General features: G+C 39.2%; 1 protein-coding gene across 5 annotated transcripts in view; it reads right to left on the reverse strand.

The window, feature by feature from the left end:
• ESCO1 (establishment of sister chromatid cohesion N-acetyltransferase 1) overlaps nucleotides 1-24,400 on the reverse strand; it is a 33,660-nt gene extending 9,260 nt beyond the window's left edge. The window contains exons 1-8 of one of the 5 annotated variants that reach the window (XR_003571017.1): nucleotides 23,786-23,992; nucleotides 21,622-21,723; nucleotides 21,266-21,464; nucleotides 19,342-20,707; nucleotides 18,580-18,691; nucleotides 17,343-17,406; nucleotides 15,213-15,327; nucleotides 5,919-6,050 (exon numbers count right to left, since the gene is read on the reverse strand). Coding sequence is in view for 4 of the 5 variants with exons in the window: in XM_027881760.1 (XP_027737561.1) it covers nucleotides 5,919-6,050; nucleotides 15,213-15,327; nucleotides 17,343-17,406; nucleotides 18,580-18,691; nucleotides 19,342-20,707; nucleotides 21,266-21,462 (1,986 nt within the window). In the remaining variant the exon portion in view is untranslated. Of the gene's footprint in view, nucleotides 1-5,918; nucleotides 6,051-15,212; nucleotides 15,328-17,342; nucleotides 17,407-18,579; nucleotides 18,692-19,341; nucleotides 20,708-21,265; nucleotides 21,465-21,621; nucleotides 21,724-23,785; nucleotides 23,993-24,296 lie in introns of those variants that run through there. The other 4 variants (XM_027881760.1, XM_027881761.1, XM_027881762.1 and 1 more) reach the window with 4 other exon arrangements.
• Nucleotides 24,401-27,256: the final 2,856 nt, after the last annotated feature.

A 27,256-nucleotide genomic window follows, 5' to 3' on the forward strand; every position in this document is an offset into this window, starting at 1 on the left:
ATTGTCCACCTGTTCATCTTCTTAAGTGATTAGTATAATATGGGGACTGACGATATTCACCAGAGGGGTAGTTTCTAAATTGAAGTATTTTGGAATTTATTCAGAAATGTATCTTTTAGATGCAGCTTTCCAAAAAGTTTCTGCAAACCCTAAACTCATCCAAGATTTTTAGTGAAACCATTTTAAAGCCATATTGTGCTTTTATAGTCATATACAGTTCCAATAATTTTAAAAAGAAAAACTATCACTTCACATATTTATCTCCACCTTTAGTGTCCTTACTGTTGAGCTTTTCTAAGCAATGAACTATCCTTCCTTTAAACCAGACAAATGGAAGCAATGCACAAGACTGGTCACAGCTCTGTCATATTCTAACATTGAAGGAAAATGTGCTAAAGCTGCAGCTAGAACTGATCCCATTAGATACCCACAGTACACAAAATATGGTTTAGAACCAGTATATTGACTGTGGTCTGAATATGACTGATAAGGTCCTTTAACATACCTATATTGATGTTTTTTAAACAACCCCCCACTATTTTAACACCATTAAAACAAAATACTACAGTCTGCAAGGTATTTCAATCAGTGAGAACTGAAGTGGTCTTTCAGAGAGGCAGATGACAAGATCACCCTAGTATACTAAGAAACAAAAGCACTATGTCTACACTACATAATATTCTACTGTGGCGTCAGAAAAACTGCCTTTCCTTTCCTTTTAATTGATATTACTTATTTACTGCTGAATCAGATGTCCAGGCATTAATATATTCTGCTTGTGATGAAATTAAAAGGAAAGTTATTGTTCCCACAAGGACACATGTTCTGCAAGGCCTGGAGTAAAACACCATGATTACACCACTCCTCCCTGACACTGGCAGTCCATGCCCAATAGCAGGTTACCCCTAGACAGCAGCAGTAGGGCATACAGAGCCTAATCACCACAGCTGGGCAGACTGGTGCTGCACAGAGCCTTGATGGTGTGTAAGAGCTGTTGAAACACCCTCCTGCCCTCCATGTTAGGCCTATTTATCCTACAGGTATTTGTAATCCTTTGAGAACATAAGACCACTCTGCAACTCATGGTTAACTCATTTTTTATCTACTTCTAACTTTTCCTACCAGTTCAATCAAGAATGAAGGTTGCTTCTGCTTATTTACTAAGGTGTAATGGTAACAGAATTACAAAAGAAAGAAATCATTCCAAAAAGGGCAATACAGAAAAGCAGTTGATACCACATCACAAAATAGTACAGTGCTATGTTACCACTACAGAGTGTAGTGTGTTGCTTTCATTGGATATTATGCATGCATATAATGATGCAGAACATAGCTGAAAAGCTATTAATAGCACAATAACTCTTCAGTGGTTTTCATCATAGAATCATAGAATGGCCTGGATTGGAAGGGACCTTAAAGATGACCTAGTTCCAACTCCCCTGACATGGGCTGGGACACCTTTCTCTAGGGCAGATTGCTCAGAGCCCTCTCCAGCTTGGCCCTGAACACTTTCAGGGATAGGGCATCTACCACTTCATTGGATAACCTGTTCCAGTGCCTCACCACTCTCAGAGTGAAGAATTTCTTCCTAATATCTAATCTAAACCTACTCTCTTTCAGTTTGAAGCCATTACCTCTTGTCCTGTCACTACATGCTCTTTTAAATCATGACAAGCACGAAATCTTTCTAAGATGATATGAAGTTCAGCATCATCTCCAGTTCCAGTATCCTATTAAACTTAGATGCCAAGAAGTCAAATCTGAAAATCGTAAGAAGTTCCCAGACAGACTTGGGTGCCGTTACAACAAAATAGCTGTAAATGTATCAGATTAGACATTAGCTCACAGAATCACAGAATGGGTCAGGTTGGAAGAGACCACAGTGGGTCATCTGGTTCAACCTCCCTGCTCAAGCAGGGTTATCCTACAGCAAACAGCATAGGATTGCATCCAGATGGTTCTTGAGTATCTCCAGTGAGGGAGACTCCATGACCTTGCTGGGCAGCCTGTTCCAAAGCCTGATCACTCTCACAGTAAAGGACGTTCTTACTCATATTCAGGTGGAACTTTCTGGCATCAGTTTCTGTCCATTGCCTCTTCTCCTTGGCACCACTGAGAAGAGAGCCTGGCTCCATCCTCTTGGCACCACCCCTTTAGATATTTATACATATTAATAAGGTCCCCTCCCAGTCACCTCTTTTGAGGGCTGAACAGGCCCAGCTGCCTCAGCCATTCCTCTTAAGAGAGATGCTCCAGACCCTTGACCAGTTCAGTAGTTCTCTTCTGGACCTGCTCCAGGAGCTCCGTGTCCCTCTGCACTGTGGAGCCCAGAACTGCACACAGTATTCCAAATGTGGCCTCATCAGAGCGAGGGGCAGGATCACCTCCCTCAACCTGCTGTCAATGCTCTTTCTAATGCACCCCCTGATTCCGTTGACCTTCTTGGCCACAAGTGCACACTGCTGGCTCATGGACAGTTTGTTGTCCACCAGGACTCCATGTCCTTCTCCATACAGCTGCTTTTCAGCAGGTCGGCCCCCAGCCTGTAGTGGTGACTGGGATTGTTCCTCAAATAACAGTTTCTTCCACTTTCTTCAGCTCAAGATATTCTTAACCAAGAGGATGAGCTTGAAATGCAAACAGATTAACTGCATCCACATCAGCCACCTGAAGTTAGCAAATGCCTGTGGATTAAGTTTTTGGCTTTGCAACTTCAAAACATCATTAAAAATGCCTCACTCTTACAAAAAAAATTTACAGAAGTACTAAGTTGACACTGCGTGGTATCATAGGGAGGGGACACAACTGATACTGTGTGTATCACAGTTAGGAGATTTTATAAAACTGAACCATGTGTCAATCCCACGAAGTATCCATCCCAATGGAGTTAACACTTGATGTGTGTGTCATCACTCAATGCATGTACATTCTAGACAGGCATAACTTTTCTGGAGACTTTCTGATGTCTGATACCAGAAGACCTGTGAGACAGATTGCTTCATTTGTCTGCAATAGGAGACATCTCTCAAACTAATCTATTCCTGCTCCAGTGCTATCCTTGACCACCTTACCTTCTGGCCAATTCAGTTTGCACACTTCTATTAATAGCAAATGTCATCCTTCAGTAAACCCATCAGTCTTTGTCAATCTTCTGTTCCCAAATCTAGAAAATGTCCTTAAACTTGCCAAACTTCCCCTCTCTGCATACAAGGCCCACAATTTCCTTATTGTCTCTATCAGCCACCCATGACAAAACAAGTGTCCCAATACCATCTCCTTGTTAGCCTGTCCTTCTTCCGGGACAGGCTTTTTAAAAAAGAACAAACAAAATTTTGTTTTGTTGAAGACAGTAAATTATTTACTATTTACATGCAAACTACCTTCTGGCTACTCAGTATTTTAAAAAACCCACAAAACAGCTTCATGCAGGTGGCCATGACACTAACAACAATGTCCATTTTCACAGTTCACAGCAAGAAGCGTGATAATGCATACAGACCCACTTCTTGTGAGTCTGTGAAACAAATCATTAATAGAACTACTAAGAACAAAATAGGAGATACTCCAAAGGGAGGAAAAGCTGAGAAAAGTCTTCTTAAGTCAGACTAGGACCACATTATAAGGCATGAAGAATGTGAATGACAATTAAGATATCTTAGAATGGCCTCCAAATCACAAATACTGCCAATGCCAAACATATTAACTACACAGAAAAGAGTATCTGGAGAGAGCTAATAACGTAACATACCAAGACCAGATGTTCCTGGACCAGAAAGTCTAACCAAGGAGTTACTGAGACTTTCTCTAGTACACTTTTTTTTTAATTCCATGATGCTACTGTCCAGTTAACACTCTCTGTCAGGGAAAGGAAGGCAGTTACAGCTTCAACAGAGTAACTACACACAAAGATCTATAAACCTCTGAGCCATCCTCCCAACAATCCCCACCAGAAACCTCCCAGCAAAACCAGGATAACTAGCAATCATTCTGGTATTTCTGGATGACTAAGAATTAACAAGTAGTCACTTGCTGTACTAATTCACTGACAAAAAAGCTTATCTTAAATTGAAATTGTTTTCTAAGAGGAGGTGAGAATATTTCTGTCACGATACTATCAACCAAGAACCACTGACTGTGGATCAAATGACTAGTGACTTATCTATTTATCATGGCAAAAGTTACCCACCCACACAGAAAACTGAGTGTCAAATTGTTATGAGGAAAAAAAAAGTCAGAGGGGAATTAAAGACTCATAAAAACCCTTCTTTTGCCTTTTACTCTACAGTTTCTACTCCAGAATAACCATTTAAATCATCGCTCTACAGCTGTCTAGAATGTCACAAAACACAACTAGAGTCTCAAAAGGCTACAGAGATAGAACTGTTTACTCACTGAACTGACAATACAATATTTTGCCTGACTACACGTTGTTGGAAGATTTAAAAGTATGTCTACCAACTGAGAAAACAATAGGAAAAGCTTTTCTCAAATTAAAAGCATACCTAATTTTATACAAAGTTATTTATGACTGGTTTAATGCAGTCTGCTCTTTCACATTTAAGTTAATTATGCTGTTACTCTAGACATGCATACAAGTGAGAAATTTCAGCTCGTCCAACTTCCAAAATATTCAAAACTTCAGATCAGCTTCTTACCTACACGAACATAGCAGCTTTAAGCAGCTACTGAACTCATCTGTCAGCTTCTGTCCAAAAGAACTAACATCATCTTCTGTAAATTATGTTTACATCTTTGGTAACATTCAAGATCTGAAAGTACTTGGGCAGGGGGGGGACAAACAGGAATAAAATGGGGAAATGTATTTTATGTTGCCATTATAATGTAGTGCTTCCCGTCACACTTTCTGCCCAGTCCCACCCTACAACGTAGCCAATGTTGTATCAGAAGAGATCTTTTAAGATGTCTGGATTATTCAGAAAAACTAACCAAGAACAAGAGTAAATATCAAAACTATTTTACCAGATAGTTTCAAGCATGAAAGTTTTAGCTCTGAAAATATATCTTAGTATTTTCAAACAGTGGGATAAAATTGTGCTTGAGATTTAAGAGTAGCCCAACAGCCATTTGGTATCTACATGGAATGAATTGGTGGCCTCAGTTCAGTTATCCTGGAGGTCTTATCTACTCGAGTGTAGAGTACTGAAGGTAACATGTGTGATAAAGAAAATAGACTTTGTGGATTCTATTCTGGAATTCAGACATGTGAACGGGCATGTCCTATGTCTTGTAATATCAGCTACTGTGAAGTAGCTGATTTTACAATGTAATTGAAATTGTACACATTTTTTCAAATCTGAGCCTTAATATGAGAGATATACTCAGATGTAGCATATATAATGAAGTATCAAATAATACTTTGTATTTTAGAGATTAAAATCTCACTATAAATTCAGTAAAACTTCAATATACTATGAAGTTGTATCAGATGGATTTCTAGGCAGTCTCTCTTCAAATTACACATAATTAAAGGTAAAGTAATTTAGAAGTCATCTAAGATTACAAAAGTCATCTCAATTACAAAAACAGTACAATCAGCCCTTTATCTGACTATTAAGTTAACTGCTGCAAACACCAGTTGTACTGAAACCTGTATTTAGTACTTTGAGAACAGTGACATTCCTTTGTTTTCTTATCACTACCCTCACACCTTCCCTAGATTAAGTAATTGTAGCAGAAATAATACAACGGTGATGAAACACCATTATCCTACTAACAATTTTTACACATTACATATAACCTGTCTACTATGGCTGTTAAAAATATTTATTTCCCAAAGTGGATAATTTATGTCCTACTGCAATAGTAATTTATTAAAACACAATATAATGCAAATTTTAACTAGTACACATCAAACAAAAGATACTGTTTATGCCTTTAGAAAGAGAAGGTTTTCTTACCACATATCTAACAGCACTTATGAACTGGTTATGAAACAAGAGATGTTGGGTTTCATCATCTGGATTTGACACGGTGTAAAGCATTCCACAAATATTACAGGAAATAGCACCAAATCTCTTCTGTCCTCCATCCTATTAAAAAAAAAAAATCAAAACACCAAAATCAACAAATAATCCACAGAACAGGTATCTGTCAGCTGTAAATACAGTTAAACAGAACTTTCATCTAATCAGATATCCCTTTTATCACATGCCTTCTGGAAATTCAACATAAAAGCTAAAATGGGGTGAAACAGGAGAAACAACAAGAACAGAATTCAGAATTCCATCTTTCGAAAACTAACACAGCCCCAAAAGGCACAGGCATCAATCACAGAGCAAACTTTACCTAAAAAAATTATCTCCATCCCCCCACTACTTTTGAACAAATTACTTTTATTTCATGAAACACAAAGAACAGAGAATTCTTCCTTCATTTATACCATTTGCAGTAAATATAATCATCTTCCACAAAGAAAATTCCTGTATCAAGCCCCACACTATCTGGTTTTCCCTAAAGTTCTGCTGCTGCTGTTTTGGTTGTGAATTGCTTTGAGGTGGGCCACAGGTGAGCTGTTTTCCTGAAACTTTGGAAGGATATTATAAAAACCCAAAGGATACAGAAATAATTGGGAAGATCAGCAAAGTATCTGCAACAGCTGATCACTACCTTTAAATTTTTTTACTAAATATTCCAAGGCAATTTTTGAGACACTATGGCAGCTACACTGCAAATGGAAAATCATACCATTTCGCTCATGACCCTACAGGTTATCCTCCTACTCTATAACCAACCATTACCAAACTAAGGGCACTACTCAGTACCTGTTGCTTTACTGTGTATTCATTACAAGTGTTACTAATTTGTAATTATGCTCAGATAAGGAGTCAGTGCCTAATAAAAAGTATCAGGTGCTGGGGCTGCCTCTTGCAAAGAGCAAAAGAATACCACTTAGAATGACGTCTCTATCCAAAAATGAAAGTTTTAAGCTACAGCTCAATGTTTGACTACTTTTTTTTTCTTTAACTACATTTGGAAATGGAGTTTACGTAACCAGCAAAAAAAGTCACTTTTAATCTATTTTAACATCTATCACGAGCAATGGAGAAACAAGAAGTTATTCTATACTCTAAACAAGTATGCTATATAAGCAAAAAAGATCGGAGGGTGTTTTTTTTAAAGGAAATTGATCTGTGTGCACAATTTGCAAGAAAACAAATCACCTGAACTTAATTTTGTTTTCTAAGAGCTGAAAATATTCATAGCAAAAAAAGCCTACTTTATAGAAGAAAGCATTTTGCAATACAAGAAAAAGTGTTTACAAATCACTTCCTACTCCTTCCATCTTCAAAGATGTGCCTAAAGGCTAAGTGACAGTTCAATTCTCCACACAACAGCAACCTATTTCAAACAGGCATTAGTGCAATCTAAACTCTAGGTATCAGTTTCTTTCCAAGAAGAGACTGAAGGTACAACAGGCCAGACAAACTCAGAATTGTACTTCTCTTTAAGAGCACATATGTGGAACTCAGCCAAAAGAAAGAAGATGAGTCTGAGAAGTCACTGCTTGTCAATGAACAGATTTGTACAGAGAGAGAAACAGAAGTACGTTAATTTTCTGAAGGAAATAGAACAGATGAACCCTTAGGTTAGATTTGTAAAGTCAGAGTAAGATGAGCTTTTGAAAAGTGCAAAAACTGAATCTAACACGTTTTATTTTACCTGCAGATTTCCTTTAAAGCAGCAATACAGTTCAAAACAAATTACCCATTCTGGCCACCAAAATATACTGCATTTTCAGGATTTATACGTGAAAGATGAAGCAAAGGCAGCTCAGCAGGAAGAATGACTGACTAGATTATCTAAAGATGAACCAACTGAACTAAATTTAATAATCCTACCTTGAAGATGGGGAACACCTCCCCTATATCTAGAGCAGGAAAAATGAAAAGGAAATGCACTTCGATATTTGGAATATATGCAAAAAACCCCACCATGTAAATTAGAAAATCAGCTACATAAAGCAAGTCTTAAAATAATTAGCACATGACAGTACTGCATAAGTCTCATGAAACAATTTCTGTTCAAATCACCAATGAGCTAAAGGTATTTAGGTCAATGCACCTTCCAAAAATCTCAAGCCAGAAAATCCCCCTAGCTACACAGAAGTCATCAAAAAGTTCAAGGCAAGGATATCCTCAAAGTTGTCTGACTGTTTAGCTCATCTCACCTTGCCTTGTAAATACACATGCTCTTCTGCAAGTTTTCACGAACAGATTACTTCCCTGGAATAGTACTGCCATGTTGTATTTTGCAGTCTGACTTTCTCAGATGTTGCCAGTATCAGTGGCTTTGAGTTGAGGGGGGGGGAAGGATTTTTGTTTGGAGTTTGGTTTTTAAGGATTTTACTGATGTTACTACTTTACACATATTTGGTTTTATCAATGGGCAACTCACAGAGGTTAATATGAACGACACGTTACATGAGTTATCAGAAAAAGCACATGGTAGCATCTAAAGCAATCTTTTGAGCTCTGTAGCCCTAACAAATGTGGACTTCAGTTTTAGGAAATACTTTATAGTATCCCAAGGGCAATAAAGAAGATTTTTGTGTAACTGAAATACTATTTCAAAGCCACAAAACAGGACATAATGCTTCAGACAAAAATTAAAAGCAGTAGCTTTGGAAATCCAATGCAGACTACAACACCACCAAAAAAAGACATGCAAAATAAAGTCAGGAACTATGAAGAATGCATTTTTATACTTCAACAGAACAGCTAGAGGATCTGACTATTTTTAAAGTGATGTCACTGCAAGAGCTAAAGTGGAAAGGGCATGCATCCAGAGGGAAAAAGAACACTCAAACAATAATAACTGCATTAAGGGTTGCCAGTCCTTCCTAATGGGAAGAGATGAACAAAAAAAACCAAAACCCAACCAACCAACCAACCAAAAAACCCCACACAAGAGTATCTTATGCACCATACATGAGAGTAAATAAAGCTGGGATTTGAAAGGGGAGGGGTGGAATCTTCTCAGCAAACACCAGATATTGGGTACTGAAAAATAAACTGTTGACTTTCCAGAACTAGAAAAACATGCAAGAAGCTTGACTCTCAGAGAAATGTTTTCCAGAGCAATATTTAAGAAAACATGCAGTTTCAGGAACAAAAATGTGTTACTCTGCTTAAAACTCAGTTTTCTAAAGAGTAACAATAAAGAGCAAAGATACTTCATTTCCTAAGCAAATTCTGCACGTGTAGATGGCAAATAAGTAAGCATTCCCAACAGCTCAGGCAATCCTCAAATAAATACAGGATATCCACTGTTTCAAGGCTAACTGTAGTGGAACATTGAGATAATACTGCCTTAATCTCCAGAAGGGCTTCTTAATTTTGTTTTAGAAAGAAAAGTCTTACCAATATCTTCTTTGAGAAGGTGCATGTCTGCTGATCCTCCACATGAGGAGTAAGAAGCCCTGCAAGCAAAAAAGGCATTTGGTGCCTCTGTAGGAGATAAAAAGGGGTCCTTTCTGTTATTTTTTTTCTCTCTCTTCAGGCACAGATTAGGTCATCTCCTTCTTGATTATCTAGTACTGGTTAGAGAAGATTGTTTTTTCCTCTAATGTTTGCACAGAACAAAGAATAAAGCCCAGCCACAGAAACAAGCAGGCTGGAAAGGAAATACAAGAAGTGCAGGAAGAAACAACACTAAGATTTTGGGGCTCTCCACAGAAAATCAAAAGGTCAAAGAATTCTATTTCAGTGAAATGATGCATTCAAGACTGAGGCTGCTGGGTAGATCCCCTTGCTGATCAGGAAGATCAGAAGACATGTCCCAACTCAGAAAAAAATTGTGCCTTCATTTTGAACAAATAAAATCCCAGTCAACAACAACAACAAACCAACCCATTGACAATGTCCATCTTTCTGAAAAACTGCTTTAGCAAAAGGATATATAAGTTGCCTTGAAACTTTCAGAACTGTGATGTATCTAATCTTACTTAACATATTTCAAAAATGAAAGTGGAGCCTCATTATCCATCATGAAATTATTACCTCACTGGTCATTGGCTAAAGCAATATGAAAACAAAAGTAAAAATAAATAAATCTAGACTGTGTTTACAGTGGACAAGTAATCCATTCTCAACACATATAAAAATATTATTTAGGAGTATTGCAGAGTGTGTTCTGATGTGCACCAGTTTTAGCCAGGATAAGGTTAATTTCTGTCACAGCAGCTGCTGTGTTGCTGTGTACTAGATCTGTGACCAAAACGGGGTTGATAACACAGGGAAGTCTTAGCTATTGCTGCACTGCGTGTACACACCATGCAAGGCCTTTTCTGTTTGTCACACTGCTGTGCCAGCAAGGAGGATGGGGGTGCCAAGAAGCTGAGAGGGGACACAGCCAGGACAGATGACCCCCATTGACCAGAGGGGTACCCCATGCCACACGGCATCATGCAGGACAGTAAGGCCCAGGGGAAAGAAGGAGAAAGGAGAGGATGTTTGGAGTTAACGGCATTTGTCTTCCAACTGTTACACATGATGCACTCCTGTTTTCCTGGAGATGGCTAAACACCTGCAAGCCGATGGGCAGTAGTGAGTTATTTCCTTATTTTGCTTTGCTTGCAGGCACAGCTTTTGCTTTATCTGTGAAAACCCCATCCTGCTCGGGGGAGCAGCTGCATGGTGCTCAGCTGCCTGCCAGGGTTAACTCAAAACATCGTGTTATCGGCCTTGGTGCCTGAATTCCTGTCTCAGCTCCCCAGCTAACCTTACAAAACCTTCTCCCCCACCTTCAGGACAAAGTGTACCACGCACAACCCACCTCAATTTGCTAGACTAAGCTGTGTTGCAGCAGTGAGGCAAGAATTGGAAGAAGTGATAATAAGAAAGGATGGCAGCCACTACCACTCTGTCGGAGCAGAGCTATCCCAAGGGATAAGATTTGTGTGGGAAGACAAGTGACTGGTCTCAACTACCAAACTTCCTCCCTTATGCCTATGCAGTGCTCACTGCCTTGTTTTCAGTGGGATTACAGGAAAGGAGAAAGTCAGTACTTAACCAATGTGGAACAATGAAATACTGCCCAAAAGCCATTCTCTAATTCTTCAGAGAAACTGCCCAACCAGACTACATCAGTTTATGGAAGAAAACAGCAAATTTAAATGACTGCTACGCAAATTTCTTCAGGCTCGTAAGAAATCGTTTTTTACACTTACTATTTCCACTAACTTCTTTCACAGATCACCTATTTCAGTCAAACAGGAAACAATGTTCAACTTAAACCAAACTATACATATGGAGAAATTCCAAGTGTGATATCCAAATGTGTAAACTGAATTAGTGTGCACACCGCTTCCACATATAGCCCAAATTGCAACCTCAGAATCAAAAGAACCTTCCATTAAGCCATCCTGATCCATTCCTTTGCTGATACTTATAAAGATCAACTAAATTTAATCACATTTGCTAGCACGCAGGCATTAACTCAGACCTCCAGGAAGGCAGAAAAGTCTCCATAACTCTGTACTATGCTTTTATAACTTCAGTGACTTGTTTTCTCTGTTCATTCATTTTACACAATTTTTCCTAAAACTGATTACCGTCCTTTCCAAAACACCAGCTTAACTCAAAGGAACACATCATCTCCTCAGTGGCATAAAATGGAAGAAGTATCCCTGTATTTCATAGGTAATTATATACAACATTCCCTCATAGCATTACTGCTTTTATCAATCCTTATTTTTATGGCCAAAATTTTGTTCTGACAGGGAAATAGAATTTTTACAAGAAACAAGTAACTGACTTTACTTGTCTTGGATGTAAAGCAAATCTCATTTTATGAAAATTGAAAACATGCTTTGCAATTTCTACTTCTTTCCATTTCAGAAGGAAAAGGAACAGATGATTTCATATTCAAGTTCTCATATTTGCACATCAGACTGAAGTGAAAATAAAGAACAATTTCAGTGCGTTACTCTGTAGAACTTCCTAAGGAGTTGCACATAATCTGACAACCTACCAACTGAACATTTAAATGAAGTGTAAGAGGTTACAGACAGACTAGTCCCACAAACACCAAGTCATGGATGTGGAACATAACATATTTTTAGCCTCAATCTTAATTTCTTTCCCCTCATACTCTCCTCAATCTCAACCTAAATTTTTGCACATCACTTCAAACACCATCATTTCCTGGCACTGTTTGCTTTGCAAAGTTTGTTGGAGCATTAGATTCTTTGCTGTTTTCAGCTCAAGTTCTACGCTCTGAAAAGACCTGTTTTTTAAGATGTGTGACTGCAACAAGTCTGAACAGAAACAACTCATCTTTTGTCTTAGTTGTACTTTTACGAAATTAAGATAATTTTATGTTTGAAAGCTGCTCAGATAACTAGATGATGTGTATCAAGGAAGAGAATGGTGCAAGTGCAGCTACTAAGTATTTCTTCTACAAACCGTATTTGTGTTATTCTGTTACAGTCAAATAGCCTTAAAGCTTAAAGCTCAAGATTATATTACTTAAGAAAAAAAAGAATATTATTCATTTTAGCAATCATATAGGAGAAGAAGGAAACTCAGATGTATTTTTAAGGGTTACATATAAAAAACTCAAAGCATATTGTGAAAAAGAAAGCCTAGTTTTACCATAACACCTCTCTAAATATAGCTCAGGAACCAAAAAAGATTAGAACACACACACAATATTGTAACATTCCAGACTATGAGCCTCAGATACTGTAAAGACAATTAAAAGGACAGATGCCAAACTTAAATACAAAGGACTAGGAAGATTCAGTAGCAAAAGAACAGCAAAATAAAGATATTGCATCATGTGGCTAGTCAAACGAAGCACAGCTAGTTTTTCTGCTTTGGTTACAGGAAGAAAAAAGGATTCTGTACATACATCAAGATGGACTGGCTCGACAGATCTCCAAAGGAATCAGATCACACAGTAGAGAGCCCAGTTGCACCTTTCAAGCTTTTCATTTTTTTAAGAAGTGTAACAAAGTGCAAGTTAAATGTCTCTTGCTAAGAATAAAAGCATGACCTCCCAGCTTTGCTCAAGGAAGAATAGGAAAAATACGGAAGAATAATGAAACTGTTTCTCTTAAAACAACATGCCAGAATCTAAAATTATTTCTAGTTATTAACTATAAAACTTTTTAGACACTATAAATGCTAATTTAAGTGGTCTGACTCGCTCTCCAAGGAGAAATGTCAACCTCAACAGTTTTTAAACTAGTAATTTCTCATTTCTCAGAGGATCATTTAGAGAACTGCATGAACACCTTTGAAAATATTTACTACTACTAATAAAGAAAAAGTCCAGCCATTCAGAATCCACATTTAAGAAACTCACTGTGGTTTTGCAAACACAACTATTAATAAATTCTACCTTATTTTATTACATGCATTTAATCCCAAACCTTTTGAGTATTTACCCTCCAGAAGGCTAGAACAAACTATTCTAGACGTAACTATGTCTCATCTCCACAGTAACTAATGTCAAGGATAGTCTTATACAAAATAGCTTAACTAATACTTGGGTTCTTCTATATGTTTTGACAATGCTAAAAGAGCAGTTTACCCTTAGGTAAAAGAAAAATCAGCATCTTACCTAATGCTTTCTTGGTAAAGTGAAATACAGGCATTACCAAAATGCCTTATCAACACAATAAAAAGCTTACTCTGAACTCAGTGAAATCAAAGCGAATTAGATTTGTATGAAGTGGTGAAATGCGTAAGATATTGTGAAGCTATTGCTTTCATATTTACAATTTAAACACAATGCGCAGTTGCATTTTCCAAAAACATACAGACAAAACCAGACACTAAGTCTCTCCCATTTTTCCTGGTGTTCTTCACTGATGAACCTTTCTTTATACTCTGAAATTTTGCTTGGTAAATAACTTTTACTGCTGAATATCTAGAGAAAAGAAAACATTACTCTCCTGATTCAGGTGGAATACAAGGATACTCCCAACATAGTCAGTAAGTTGCAAGAAATTTCTTTGTATGAACAGTGCAGAGGAGACCTACACAACCTCTCTTCAGTAGCCTAACGAGAAGTTCTGTATTTCTTGTCAAAGATCCTACGAACTTTTCAGTCAAGATCTATGACTCTATGAACAAAAATTAGGTTAGCTTTACTGAAATGAAAGGGGATATTACTACAGCCCTTTTAATATAGTTAAAATACTTGAAAACTCATTTTAATGAGTTTCAAAGAGGCAGTAACTGAAATATTAGATCCAGTTCAGTTATCATCCTGTGGCTGGGCCTTCACATGCCTAGATTTGTATAACTTCAGGCAATTCAAGGATATGTTTATCCATTTAGTTCTTGGAAGCTCTGATTTTAAAATATTTCAGTATGGGTATAACAGAGTGTTCAGAATTCACCTGGTTCTATTTAGTTAATATTGTCATGTGTATAATACATGTATTACATGAAAAAATTACAATTTAGCATGACCTCCAATTATATATGAGAGGTGTAATTTCTTAAGAAGCTTCCTTCCTTGTGGCCTGGATTCCTCTTCCTCTGTAGCTTCCCAGCTCTAGCTTTTTATTTTGCAAGGATTATCTGATATGTGGATTAGTAAAAACACAAAACAAAACACAACCAAAAACTCCAACTGTCTCATTACCAAGTATCGCGATTCAACAAGACAGAAAAACAACTGTCATTCCCTTCTCATTTTGCGTTTTCTTGTTACCTGTATTTTGTAGCTAATAGCAAAAAGGGTAAGAATAAATAACCAAACCAGTATTGCTGCTTAAATATTATGGTGAAAATAAGGACATCCACTAGAAAATCTTTGTTTCAGAAAAAGGGACATTTGAATGACACAGGAACAAATCCATTGGTATTAATATTGCACACAATCTGCCAGATGCAGCTCACCCTCTAATTCTGAAATTTTAGGAAACTGAGATTTTACACATAAGTAAAGGCAAATTAATTATCCCTAAAACAGCTGTATTTTCACTGAATAGCCATTCTATTTTAAAAATGCAGAAATTTGTTTTAACAAGAATTGGCTTAAGGTTGATTGCCACCATTTTTCCGTCAACACTGAATGACAATCCAGTACAGCTTCTTTCAGAAGTCATTTATAATGGTAGTAAGTAGTAGGTATAAGTAATGATTTTTAGACAAGTCCATAAAGACCACAGCACTGCAAATTCACACGTAATTTCTTCCAGCAGCTATAAGCCTTACTAGAAGAGTATTACTTACTGCGATCAGCTGCTTATCACCATCTTTTCCTCCTTCTTTTAACTTCTGAATATGTTCCTCAGAAGATGGGAAGTTACTGCATTTTGATGCTAATGAAGGATTTGACAATGGAACCCTTGAAATACAAATATATTTCATGTTAAAAATGGAACTGCTCATACATGTCATATTAGATACCCAAAGCCGTTGCGGTTAGTGAAACTGAACTTTAAGGAAATGCAAATCCAAATTTATTACCCAAAACATAGTCCTATATATTTTAACCTGCAATTCAAATGGAAAAATAAGGAAATAAAAGGATTAACCAAAAAAACCCAGTTTGTGACTAGACTAATTACAAAATTTTTTGGTTTATTAAAAAAAAAAAATTATGATGAAGTGGGCAGGTTAGTCACACCCGTTAACACAAGCCTTTAACTGAGGCACTTTCAGAGCATGACGAATGGTGCCTATCGCTATGTATTTCCTACGTAAGGTTTAGGTATCATCTACCAGGCTGATGAAGCAGACCATGTAAATATTCCCACAAATCTAAGTCAGATGTCAAATCTCTCCAATTCAAGCTTATTCCCTTCTACTGGCTGGCAGTGAAGGGCGGAAGAGGATCCATGGAACAAACACATGGGTGTCACTGGAATCTCCCTTGATTTAAGCTTCCCCTTGTCACAGCTGAAAGAAACACTGGAAAGGACTAAAATACATCAGCAAAGTTATTCTGTGAACTTGCTACTATATTCTGGGGGAAAAAACTGTCAATAAAGCAAAACATACACAAAAATGCACATACCTCAACTAGGTATTTATGTATTTTTGGCTTCTGAGCAAACTAAGGGTATAGGGCTGAACACTTAATTATGGCAGCTGCTTGCCAGATGTTTTTAAACAGCATTGTTTGTGCTAAATCGGAGCTAATTTTTTTATTCCTGTCATGTGCCCTAAAATTTGCATTTTTAAGTAGCTACTTCAAGGTTTGCCTTTTCTTGCTGCAACCTTTTCCTACAAAGCCACAAAGAGAGCTACACTATAGATATGCACATAGATAACATAGATTGCTCTGTTATGGCACGATTACCACAGAAAGAATGATGGCTTAAATCTTGGCTAATGTATGGAAAGTAGGGTAGGAAAGGTCTCAGAAAAAAAATATATATCCAAATAATAGTAAAGCTGTATGGGTTTGTTCAAATAACAAAGGTAACAAATTTAAGTAGATAACATAAAACTGTTTGACAGTTGAGAGCAAAAATATGAAAAACCAGAAGTTACTGTAATGCTTATTGAAAATTTTTAAAAACCTCACTCATTTAAGTAGTTTTGCATCTACCTTACCATCCATCTTCTGTGAAATTTCATAGTAGTATAGTTATTCAACATGTACGAAAGGGTTGGTTAGTCAGAATTGGCCTCAGATGGACATACTGAAAATTAGCTTAAACATTCATTTTTGTCCCCACTATGGATATAGAAACCAGTATCAATATACTAACCCCTGTGCCAGCCAGGCTGTCTTTCAAGGTATCGAGTATGAAGAAATTGTTGTATTTGGCTTGTAACTGGCTAAAACCAGAGACCATGTCAGAACTGTTAAAAACCTACAACAGTCAACATGACTAGAGATAAAACGCATATTTGAACTGTAAGAGAAATTTAGTTCACACTAAGAATTTTTTTTCTTTAAATATGGCTTCTGCTGACACCTTCATTTCACAGCAATCAGAAAACAATTCCAAATTAAATCCCCTCTTCACCACTTAAGAAGATTTCACAGACTCCTTTAATTTAAGGATGAGAAAACTCCTCTGGATATAAGTGAAAATCATGTGGTAAACCCTTCCCATACTCTCTGACTTTGTGATTTAAGGAAGCGATCACTATAAATGTTTTCCCAGCTCTTAAATAACACTTTTAAAAATAAATGCGCAGTTAAAAATATCTTGTTTAATGACTTTTCTTAGCAAAACAAAAACATCCCTTAACTACTGGGCAAAATGAAAGTCTGTTTTTACAAAGGACAAGTCACTTACTTGAAACTGAAAACTGAGCCTGGGAGACAACAGTTAGTCTTATAATAAATCCTCTCGTAACTCTACAGGAGGTTACTGTAATTTCATAATGTATGAAATACTATACCTGTTCTCAGTTTCAGGAGTTTGACTTGCAGGTGAAGTTTGTGTCAACTGCGTGGGAGCCAAATCTACAATTAATCAAAGATGATAACTTCATTATAAAGTTCTTAGTTGCAGAGGAAATTCGAGCTACACAAACAGTGATTTGCAAAAAACATATTCAAGATAATGTTGCAATTTGTTCCTGGCCAATAAAAAAAAGATTCAACCCTGAGGCAGTCTTCTAAGATATTTCTCCACAATACTTTAAAAAAAAGTAATTTTCTTCAACACTTCCAGAGCAGTTCTGCAGAGCAGTTTGCCAGCAGCTAAACAAAGCCAGCAGTGAAACTACATAGGAGTTTAAATACGTTTATACTGACACACACATAAAAAGCTCTATGTATAATATTAGAATCGCAAACGAGTAGTATGTCCCCATCTGAGGCATGTTCTGTAACACTTAAGGAAGAGAAACAATCAGCAATAGCAAATGAAATAAAAAATACTTTTCACATTCTCTAACAGAACAAGTATTTTATTCCGCCCTTCAAAAGTATCCTACAATGGCAGAGAAAAAACCCAAACCAACTATTTAGTAAAGCTAAATAGTTAAAGAGTGCACTCAAAATAAGGTTCAGACTAACAAACAAAACTAAAACAAACCCTCCAAACAACTCTACCACCACCAGAAACAGAACAAAAAAAGTTAATGAAGGGACATGTTAGTGATCCATTGATAATATTTCTTAGTCAAATGTACTTCAGTCAAAATAGTCACATTATACTCATCATAAGCTTTGACAAACTGCATTCACGTGCGGAAGACTATGTAATAAAAACAGGACAGTGATTACTCAATTAGTAATTTGGTCAAGATCAAGTAGAACAATTTACAAGAAAGAAATTCAAAGGAACCAGAACAGTGAATTAAAACAAAAAGCAAACCAAGAAAAGCCAACTGAAATATGGAAGTTTTACTATAAGTTCTACTGCTTTACTATATGGAAAAGGAAAAAATTTGGTTGGGTTTCCCCTCTCTAACCAACTTCACAGCTCAGAGATGAAAGAATATTTTGGTGCTACCAGAGTGACCCTGGGTGTGACACAAAGCAATGCCAAAACCCTAGTGAGCAGTTCCAATTCCAGTTTAGTTCTGTGCCAGCTGTACCTTGCTGTGTGAAACATTGCTCTTAAAGGCAGGCTTATGCTTCCCATAGAACTGGCCAAAAGAAGTGGAGAAATTACTAGAAAATGCTTACCTTGAGGTTCACTTTCTCTGGGTTCTTTTTTAACTTGTTTTGGTGGTGTAGGAGCTGTAGCACACTTTACTGGAGAACTTTCTGGACTTGATTCCAAATGTAATCGGAAGTTCTAAACAAAACAGGAAACATTAAATAAAAACCCAGCAAATTATTTAATGCCTTTAACCTATCAACAAAATCACTAATTTAACTAAGTATTAACATCTTGAATACAGCACCAGTTTTCGGATTCCTACGTTATTTTAAGCAAACAAAATGCAACTGATTGGCTAGTCCATATTGAATTTTGTGGTATTAATTTAAAGAAAAAATCTTTTGCATTTTATATACAAGCTTGTAAAATATTTCCTCTAGAACACAGCTGTCCTTAAAATCTTAAATTTTAATAGAAACTCATTCAGATAAGGAAATGAGAGAGAAACAAGTGTTCCTTTAACACACCTTTCCAGAACAGAATACTATGGAAGATTAAGTCATGAAAAAGTATCCATATAAATCTGTACAACCTCTGGTTCCAGTAAAAAATTTTAACTGATCAACATTTAGCTAATAACAGAATTTAAGAGTGTGGAATCAATCATTTTCAGCTTACTATCATTCCATCTGTGACAACGCAACAGTAAATCTTTAATACATTTTAAAATTTTAAGTTACTGTAAAATAAAGTCGTTAAAATAAAGTTTCTGAACATGGGATTCTCAGAAAACACAACAGATTTAGAACACCCTCCCATCATACACCATAATTAAAATAACCTACCTCATCTGGTCTTGGCTCACATAAATGTTTTGTCAAATTAGGCAACAAACCATTCTCTGCACCTTTCCTCGTGGGCTGTTTTGTTTCGGATGTCACTTCTTTAACTCCAGCTCTTTCAGCTGAAGGATCCAATTTCTCCTGCACACAAGCTGTATTTTCATTCTCAGAGAGTCTTGCTGACGGCTTGCTTTGTGCCTTCGAAAGCTCTGCTTCTGTAGCTATTTGACTTGCCTCTGAAACTTCAGGGAAATCTTTTAAAAAAGCAAGCTTGGGGGCATTTGCAGAATTTGAGTTACTTTGCTTCATGTTACTAGCTTTCAGCAATTTAATTTTGGTCCATTTAGAGTTTTTGTTTGAGGAGTTATTTCTACCATTCAGAGTACATTTGACGGGCATTCCTTTTTTGCTAGGGAAAAAGCGTTTGCACTGAGTACTTTGACTAGGTTCTTTCTGAGTAAGCGCTTCACTTTGTTGTAACTGCAGATCATCCTGCTTTTCTTCTGTTTTGCTGTCCTCGGCATTAGGGGAATCTTTTTTGACCTCTACTGTATCTGACTCAATCTCACCTGCAATTTCTTCACAAAGTTCAAGGATGCTCACCCTTTTGGATTTCACATCGTTCTCCGGCTGATCAGCCACACTTGTTTCACTTAGAGATGGCTGTGAAGTATTTTTTGGTTTTGTACTAGGTTTTGTGTTCTGATGCATTTGTTGCTTTTCCTTAGATACTGTCTTAGAATTTGGCTTAAGAGAATCAGTTTCCACTTTCTTTGTGTTGCTAGGATTAGGAGATACAGGGCCCGCTTGGTCTTTCTTAACTTCCTCGTGACTCTCATCAGGACATAATGAGGATTCTTGAAGATTGTGTTGAAAGCTATTGGAATTATCCTTTTTATTGTCTGCTTTACTTTTTTTCTCTTTCAGAGAGCTGGTCACCTCTACATGTATTTCTTTATTCTCATTAGTATTTTTTGGCTTTATCTTTGTGTTCTTCTGTTCCGTTTTCTCTCCAGCAGATTTAAGTGCTTTTGCTGGAACACTGTTTCTTTTTGTCTGACTACTGTGTTTAACTTCCAAAGCTTTTTCTTCTTTAACTTCTCTGTTGCGCAGGGATCTTGCTGGAACATGTACATGTGTTAACTGCTGCAGTCTCTGTGATCTCCTCATTATTGGCTCATTTGGTGCAATTACGCATTTTGACTTAGGAATTTCTTGCACAGATTTTTTCTGGCATGCCTCCTTATTTTTTGCAGATTTAGGCTGCTGCTGCTGGATTGCTTTGCCAGGTATTGTTTTACTATTTGAGTTGAATGCTGACGATCTCGTAGTCATGCGCATTCCTAGTTCAGGCTCACTGGTGTTATCACTGAAAGATTCAAATAATTATTTTTTCAGCATCCAGAAAGTACAGTTTGTTGTAAGATTGTTTTCACTCCTAATAACTTCTGTCTTCTTTTTTATTTTCTTTCTTAAAACACTCATCTTACACCCTCAATACTTTTAGAAGGATTTTCTCTTGAATCATTCTAAGAAGAGTTCACTTCTACCTGGTTACTCTCAAGTGTACCCTTAATGGTTTTTCTGCATGGCAAGACTGAACTATGAACCCCAGATGAATGCTTTTTAACGTCTCCAGCAGTTTTTAATCGCTGGCACTTGCGGCTTTGAAAGGAAGTATTAGCTTAATTTTCACTTAATTTTTTTCCAGAAACTTTTTTCAAGGACGTCTTTCTGGACACTTAAAGGGTTCCAGAGAAAGATTACATAGCAGACAGCATACTTAAGGATTTAAGTCTGATCTCCCTACTAGTACTATTTAACTTTTTAGCTGTATCTTTAACTCAGATTCCCTCTGTTTAGATTGTTTCTGCACTAATGTAACCTAAGACAATTTAGAACAATTACATAGTTTTTTGTCACTGACCTGTTTGATTTGACAGAGGTTTTGAGGACAGTTTTCTCCTGCAGTGCACACTGATTAGGCTTTGACTTATTTGAGCCATGTTTTGTATTTGACACCTCCTTTTCCTTCTTTGCTGATGACTGTTTGCTGTTCTTGTCCAGCTTTGGACGCTTAGCAGAAGGCTCTACTAACGCAGACTTCCTTTTCTGAGCTGCCATTTCTGTAAAACACAACAGCTTTTTGAGTCTTTGTCAAAAGTTATAAGTTTCCACTTTCATATATTCACTTTTCCTTTTATAGGCATATCATGCTAACTATGATCAGAAAGCAAATAATCAAAGCAATGTCAAATCATATTACACTTATTTTACTTACATGTTTTTAGAAGAGGCAATCGATGTTTAGGCCAAAGTAACTTATCAAGGTGTGCCAAGAGCATTCCTTATGCATATGCTTACAAACAGGACGTTTCATGCCACCTATAAAGAATACAAAATGTTTATGCAGTAAACAATTTATTAATTTCCTCCTCAGACTGAATTCCCACCTTCTTCCATCCCTTCAGACCATGCTTAGCCTTAAGGTTTCTTTGATACAGAACTAAAAGACAAACCAAGAAGCAATCAAAAAACAAGTTACAAATTTTATTTTTTCTTTCCATATCCAACACTTTTCAGCATTTTGCTGTCTTAAGCATTACTCTTTTACCTTTCGAAAGGTGGCAGATAACAGTGCCATTTGAAAGGAAGTTTCTCAGCCTTTCACCTTTTTCCAGAAAACCTTTCCACCTTTTCCAAAAAAAGTATGCTGCTCTCTTTCACACCCAACGAAAAAATGGGCCCACTGTCAATCCTGGGTCTCACAGCAGCAGTGAATAAATGCATTAGACTCTATAAGTTTTGTGACTGCTACAACAGAACTTCACAGACATCAGCAACCATCAACAATTGTTCCTTCTAATATGACTTAAGCTACAAATCAGAGATGGAAAACCTAGAAAGTAGTGTTATTTGAGACATTTGCCTTGGGCAGTTAGAGACCATGTCTTCATGAGAACTGGGACAATTTTAATGATGCAGAAGTTATTCTGCACAAGAGCCTGAAAACTAGCAGAGATCCTTGGTAAAAAAATCTTACACAGATTTGATCTTCCCTTTCATATATATTTCTGACTTCTGAAACTTTTCAGTTCTTATTCAAAGACACTGTCTTATGGTATTAAGTAATAATTGTTCAGCAAAGTTTCACTAAGAACTTTTTTTAATTAGGTTCACCGGAAGACTCGGTGGTCAGAACTTCCACACTACCTTTTTCAGTCAAGGATTACCTATTAATTTTTGTCACTGACAAACTGACAAAGAAATATTTCTGCAGCAGAACTATATTGCTTTTCAAACCTGAACTGACCCAATGTTAAATCTGACAAACTATTAAGGTCAAACAGGAACTTCAAGTTACCAGTTGCGTAACACAGACCAGATACTTTCAGTTCATTACAACTACAGTACGACTTCCAGTATTGACAAATGCATGTCTTTCTCTAACAATTTGAAAGATACTTACATTCAGCTCCTTTTAATAATTATTCACTATCCAAAAGGAAAAAGCAAACAGCTGCACTTCTTTTCTTTAGACTTTAATTGTCCTTAACTTAATTTGCATTTATCTGCTCCTTTATGAAATGCATAACTAACCATGCAAAACTGATAATTTTGATTAAAAAGCTGACAAAAACTCAAGATTCCAGACACCGGTGCCGTCTTCTGACCTTTAAAGAAGCTGCATGACAAACAACTCATATTTTGAGATATATTTTTTAATTCTGTCTGGGAAGTAAATCTCTAATAACACTTTTTATGGTGCTATTTCCATGTCTGTCCCTGAGGAGCAGGTAACAGAAGCTGTGTGCCTAAATTCTAATAGCTCATGATCTCCATGACACCTTGCAAGCCTACGGGTTTCGACTGGTTAAAGACAATCCGTCAGAGCTGCGGTATGGCCACTCAGCCTGGAAATAACAGCTCTAGTTGCTGAATAAGCCTTTGGTCTTCTAGAGAGCAATACTGACTCTTGGAATTTGAGAACACCATGACACAGACTGTATACACCTGGACCTTCTTGGCTTTTTTCCAGACATATACAGAGCTCTCAAACACATGACATGGCACACTCGGGAAAGACTTTCAAGTACGGACCAGAAAGTACAATCCTTCCCTCGCCGGCATTGCTCCTCAGGACACTGACAGATACACTCCTCCCACAGAGCTCCTCAACAGCAATTTCTTTCCTACTAATACTTTGCACAACAGAGCAAAGTCTTTTCCAGACATTCCAGAACTGGCAGTCTCTGCCCTGGAGTAGTCGCCCTCCAGTAAAAGTCAGATCACGGAAAGAAGGGAAGACACAGATGTGCAGGAACGAACTAGAACACGATCAAAGATGCAAGAAGTACAGAAGGGGAAAAAAAAAAAAAAAAGGCCAGAGGAACGCGAGTCCCACACCCGCCAGTCCTTGCGGCAGGGGCCGAGGAAGGATGCCCACCTGCTGGACAGGGAGCGGGGGTCTCGCACCTGACCCGTCCCGGCTGACGGCCAAGGCAGAACTCGGGGGGACGGGAAGGGAAAGGAAGGGAAGGCCTCCGAGCGTGGCTGATGTCACCCGCCCCAGTGCTCCGCCGTGACACCCTCCTGGGGCAGGGCCTGGCGGGGAGCCCCTGCCCCGGCCAGGAGCTCCCGCGGCCAGCGCCGCCAGGGCAGGGCGGGGGTGCCGGGATGGTACCGGGATGGTGGCGGGATGAGGCCGGACGCCGCCAGGCGCCCGCCCCACCCCCCCGGCTCCCTCTGGCGACAGGGCACGGCCGGCCCGCTCCCCCCGCGGCAGGCCCGGGAAGGAGCCGCCGCCGGGCTCTCGGCCGCGGGCGGGGGCACGGGGGGCACCGGGCGCGGGGGGCGCGGGGGCCAAGGGAGCCGCCGGGAGGGGCGGGAGGGACCGGGACGGGGGGGGGGGGCCTCAACTTCCTCACCCGCTCCCCGGTCTCCCGGCGGGCGCTTACCTCGCGAGGATGTCAGCGACGTGCCGGCGGAGGCGGCGAGCCCGAGCCTCGGACCGCCCACAGCCGGGCACCGCCGCGGCACCGCCCCGTCCCGCCCGCCGCCGGCCCGGCCTCCCGGCGGGGACGAGGCATCTTCCGGCGGGAATCGGAACGGGGAGGGGGGAATGCGGCGCGGTCCGCGCGTGCGCGGTCGCCCGAGTGAGGGCGTCTTTGCCATATGGGAATGTTAAGCAAGGAATCCGGAGACAGCGCCAATTAAAAAAATGCATCCAGGGACTGGGGGATACTGACAGCGGCATTTAGTGGCAGGACAAGGGGGTATGGCTTCAAACTGAAAGTAGGTTTAGGTTAGATATTAGGAAGAAATTCTTTACTGCGAAGGGGGGTGAGGCACTAGAACGGGTTACCCAGAGAAGTTGTGGATGTCGCATCCCTGGAAGTGTTCAAGGCCTGGCTGGATGGGGCTCTGAGCAACCTGGTCTAGTGCGAGGTGTCCCTGCCCACGGTAGGGAGTTAGAACGGGATGATATTTAAGCTTCACCCCCGGCGGCGATATCCCGGCGGCTCAACCCTCCTCGGACCGCCATGCGTCCGGATGGGCTGTCCCAGGCTCGTCCCTTGGCATTTCCCTCTCCGCCTGCCAAAAACGAGGAGGGAAAGCGGCAGCCGCATGCTATGGGGCCAGGAGGAACAAAGTGGCTTCGGTGGCGGCCGGCGCTGTGTCAGTGACACCTCACGGCTGCACCAGCAATGAAATGCAAAGTGAAGAGTGGACTGAGAGGAGACCTCATCAATGTGTGTAAATATCTAAAGGGGCGGTGCCAAGAGGATGGAGCCAGGATCTTCTCAGTCGTGCCAAGCGATAGGACAAGAGGCAACGGAACGGATGTACAGGAAGTTCCACCTGCATATGAGGGAGAACTTTACTGTGCGAGTGAACAGGCTCTGGAACAGATTGACCAGAGAAGCTGTGGAGTTTCCCTCACTGGAAATATCCCAGAACTGTCTGGACACAATTCTACGCAATGTGCTCTGGGATGACCGTGCTTGATCAGGGAGGTTGGACCAGGTGACCCACTGTGGTCCTTTCCAACCTGTCCAGTTCTGTGATTCCGAGTCTCCCCAAGCCCCGGTGGTGTCACAGCAGTATGTGCTCGCAGGAGCATTTCCTCAGTGTTTGCAGGCCCCTTCTCACAAGTATGCTCGGAAATGCCTCTAAAATAGGTTTGGTGCTGTACTGGAAGTGAGCTTCTCTAACACCACCTTTGGAAACTTTAAAGATGCAGGGATTCATTCTGGGGTTACTGGTGATCTGCTGCTCCGCTGCGCGTTAGATGTGCAGAGAGCTCCTTTGGCACAGGTGCAGAACAGTGACAGCATGTGTCTCTTGGGTGTAAAAGCAGGACAGACGTTTGTCTGTGTCTTGGAGCCTAAAGAGGATTGTCGGGTGTGTCTTGGTCCTGCGCTGTGTCCACTTCTATCTCCAGAGCATTGGATTTGCTCACTGAGCTGCCTTTTTGAGTCCACTTCTCCAACTTGTTTTGCTTTCCTAAGTTCAGCAGTAACCTTGCAGATGCCAGCTAGCTGTTTTATTCTGTGTATTCTGCACAGTGTTTCATAACTCATTCTGTGCCATAACCATGTATTTGCGATTTTTGCCATGGTCTGGGATATTTCAGTCCTTGCTACACTGGTAATGTGTTTATACCTCAACTAACATTATGTTGTGGCTTCTTTACCTCAGGCTGTTTCAGTGTCTGAGCCTGTAGTCTACATTGGCAGATAAGAGAAGATCTGAACAAAAGATGGGGAGCTGAGGATCCAACATCCACACCGCGGATGTGTCAGTCCAGACCAGCTTTAGTCTAGTCCTGTGGATGCAGTGACTGCTAGGGTTGGAAGGTGTTGGGTATGTTCTGGAGATGTAACTATGGGTTTGGTTTCCTTTAAAAGGAATCCATTATGCACACTCCAAGATCCTGCATGACGAGTAGGAGCGATCAGAAGATGCATGCCTCGTGCACACCTACTGTACTCCATCTGTTAGCACCAGGCTAGGGCTAACCTGAAGTAGGTCCTACTTGGAATGCATACAGTATGTGTGTCAGGATCTTGATATTCAGCAGTTTTGCTGTGCATATCCACTCTTACCAGTATGTTCTACTTGCCAATACAGACACAGTCTCAGTTTATCTGATCATGAATTCACACAGTGATGTGTATACACCCCTGTATCAGAATGACTGGAGTACAAGCGTGATGAACCTCAGCCAATAACCGTGCAAGATGCTAGAAGAAAAGGTTTTGAATGGTAGTATGTGACAGGGCTTCTCCCAGAGATCTCTGATTTCCTGTACAGATTTCTGGTTACAGGTTGTTGATCTAACAAGACCATACAAGTATTTTAGCTTGGTTCTGTAAATATTTGTTTGTTAATGCTTGAAGACTTTAAAATGGGGTTATTTTTATAATAAATATTTTATAATCTTTTAAATGTCTTAGTGATTTCTGTAGCTATGACATTTATGGGATTAATTTTTGGAAATTGCTGTAAAGTTTTCTGAATAGCATACATTCGTTTGTATAGAGCAAATGACCTGGAAATACCTTGTTCTGCCTGTAAAGTTTTTTGTCTCCTTGTTAACTGAAACAAGGAACAGCCTTGCTTGCTAAGTCCTGGATAGACTTCATTGAAGCACAGTTTGTACTGGACAAATGGAAATTTTCAGCAGCTGCAGTTTTTTTTTTTTTTTTTTTTTTTAAAGCTGATAGGAGGAGATGTTATTTATAACTCCCTGTAGCAGCTCCTCTTTAATGCATGATAATCTGCTGTGACTTTACAATGAAGGCAGCAACATGTGGTCTCCTGCTCTCCTACATTAACTGACAGAATCCTTTTCAGATAAAGGATATTTTAATAACTGGGATGCCTGTAAATTTCCTGGAGGATGATAAAAGCA

Source organism: Empidonax traillii, unplaced genomic scaffold, assembly GCF_003031625.1.
Source record: "Empidonax traillii isolate 1590-97213 ecotype Southwest subspecies unplaced genomic scaffold, ASM303162v1 scaffold94:size1391941, whole genome shotgun sequence".
NCBI classification, from domain to species: Eukaryota; Metazoa; Chordata; class Aves; order Passeriformes; family Tyrannidae; genus Empidonax; species Empidonax traillii.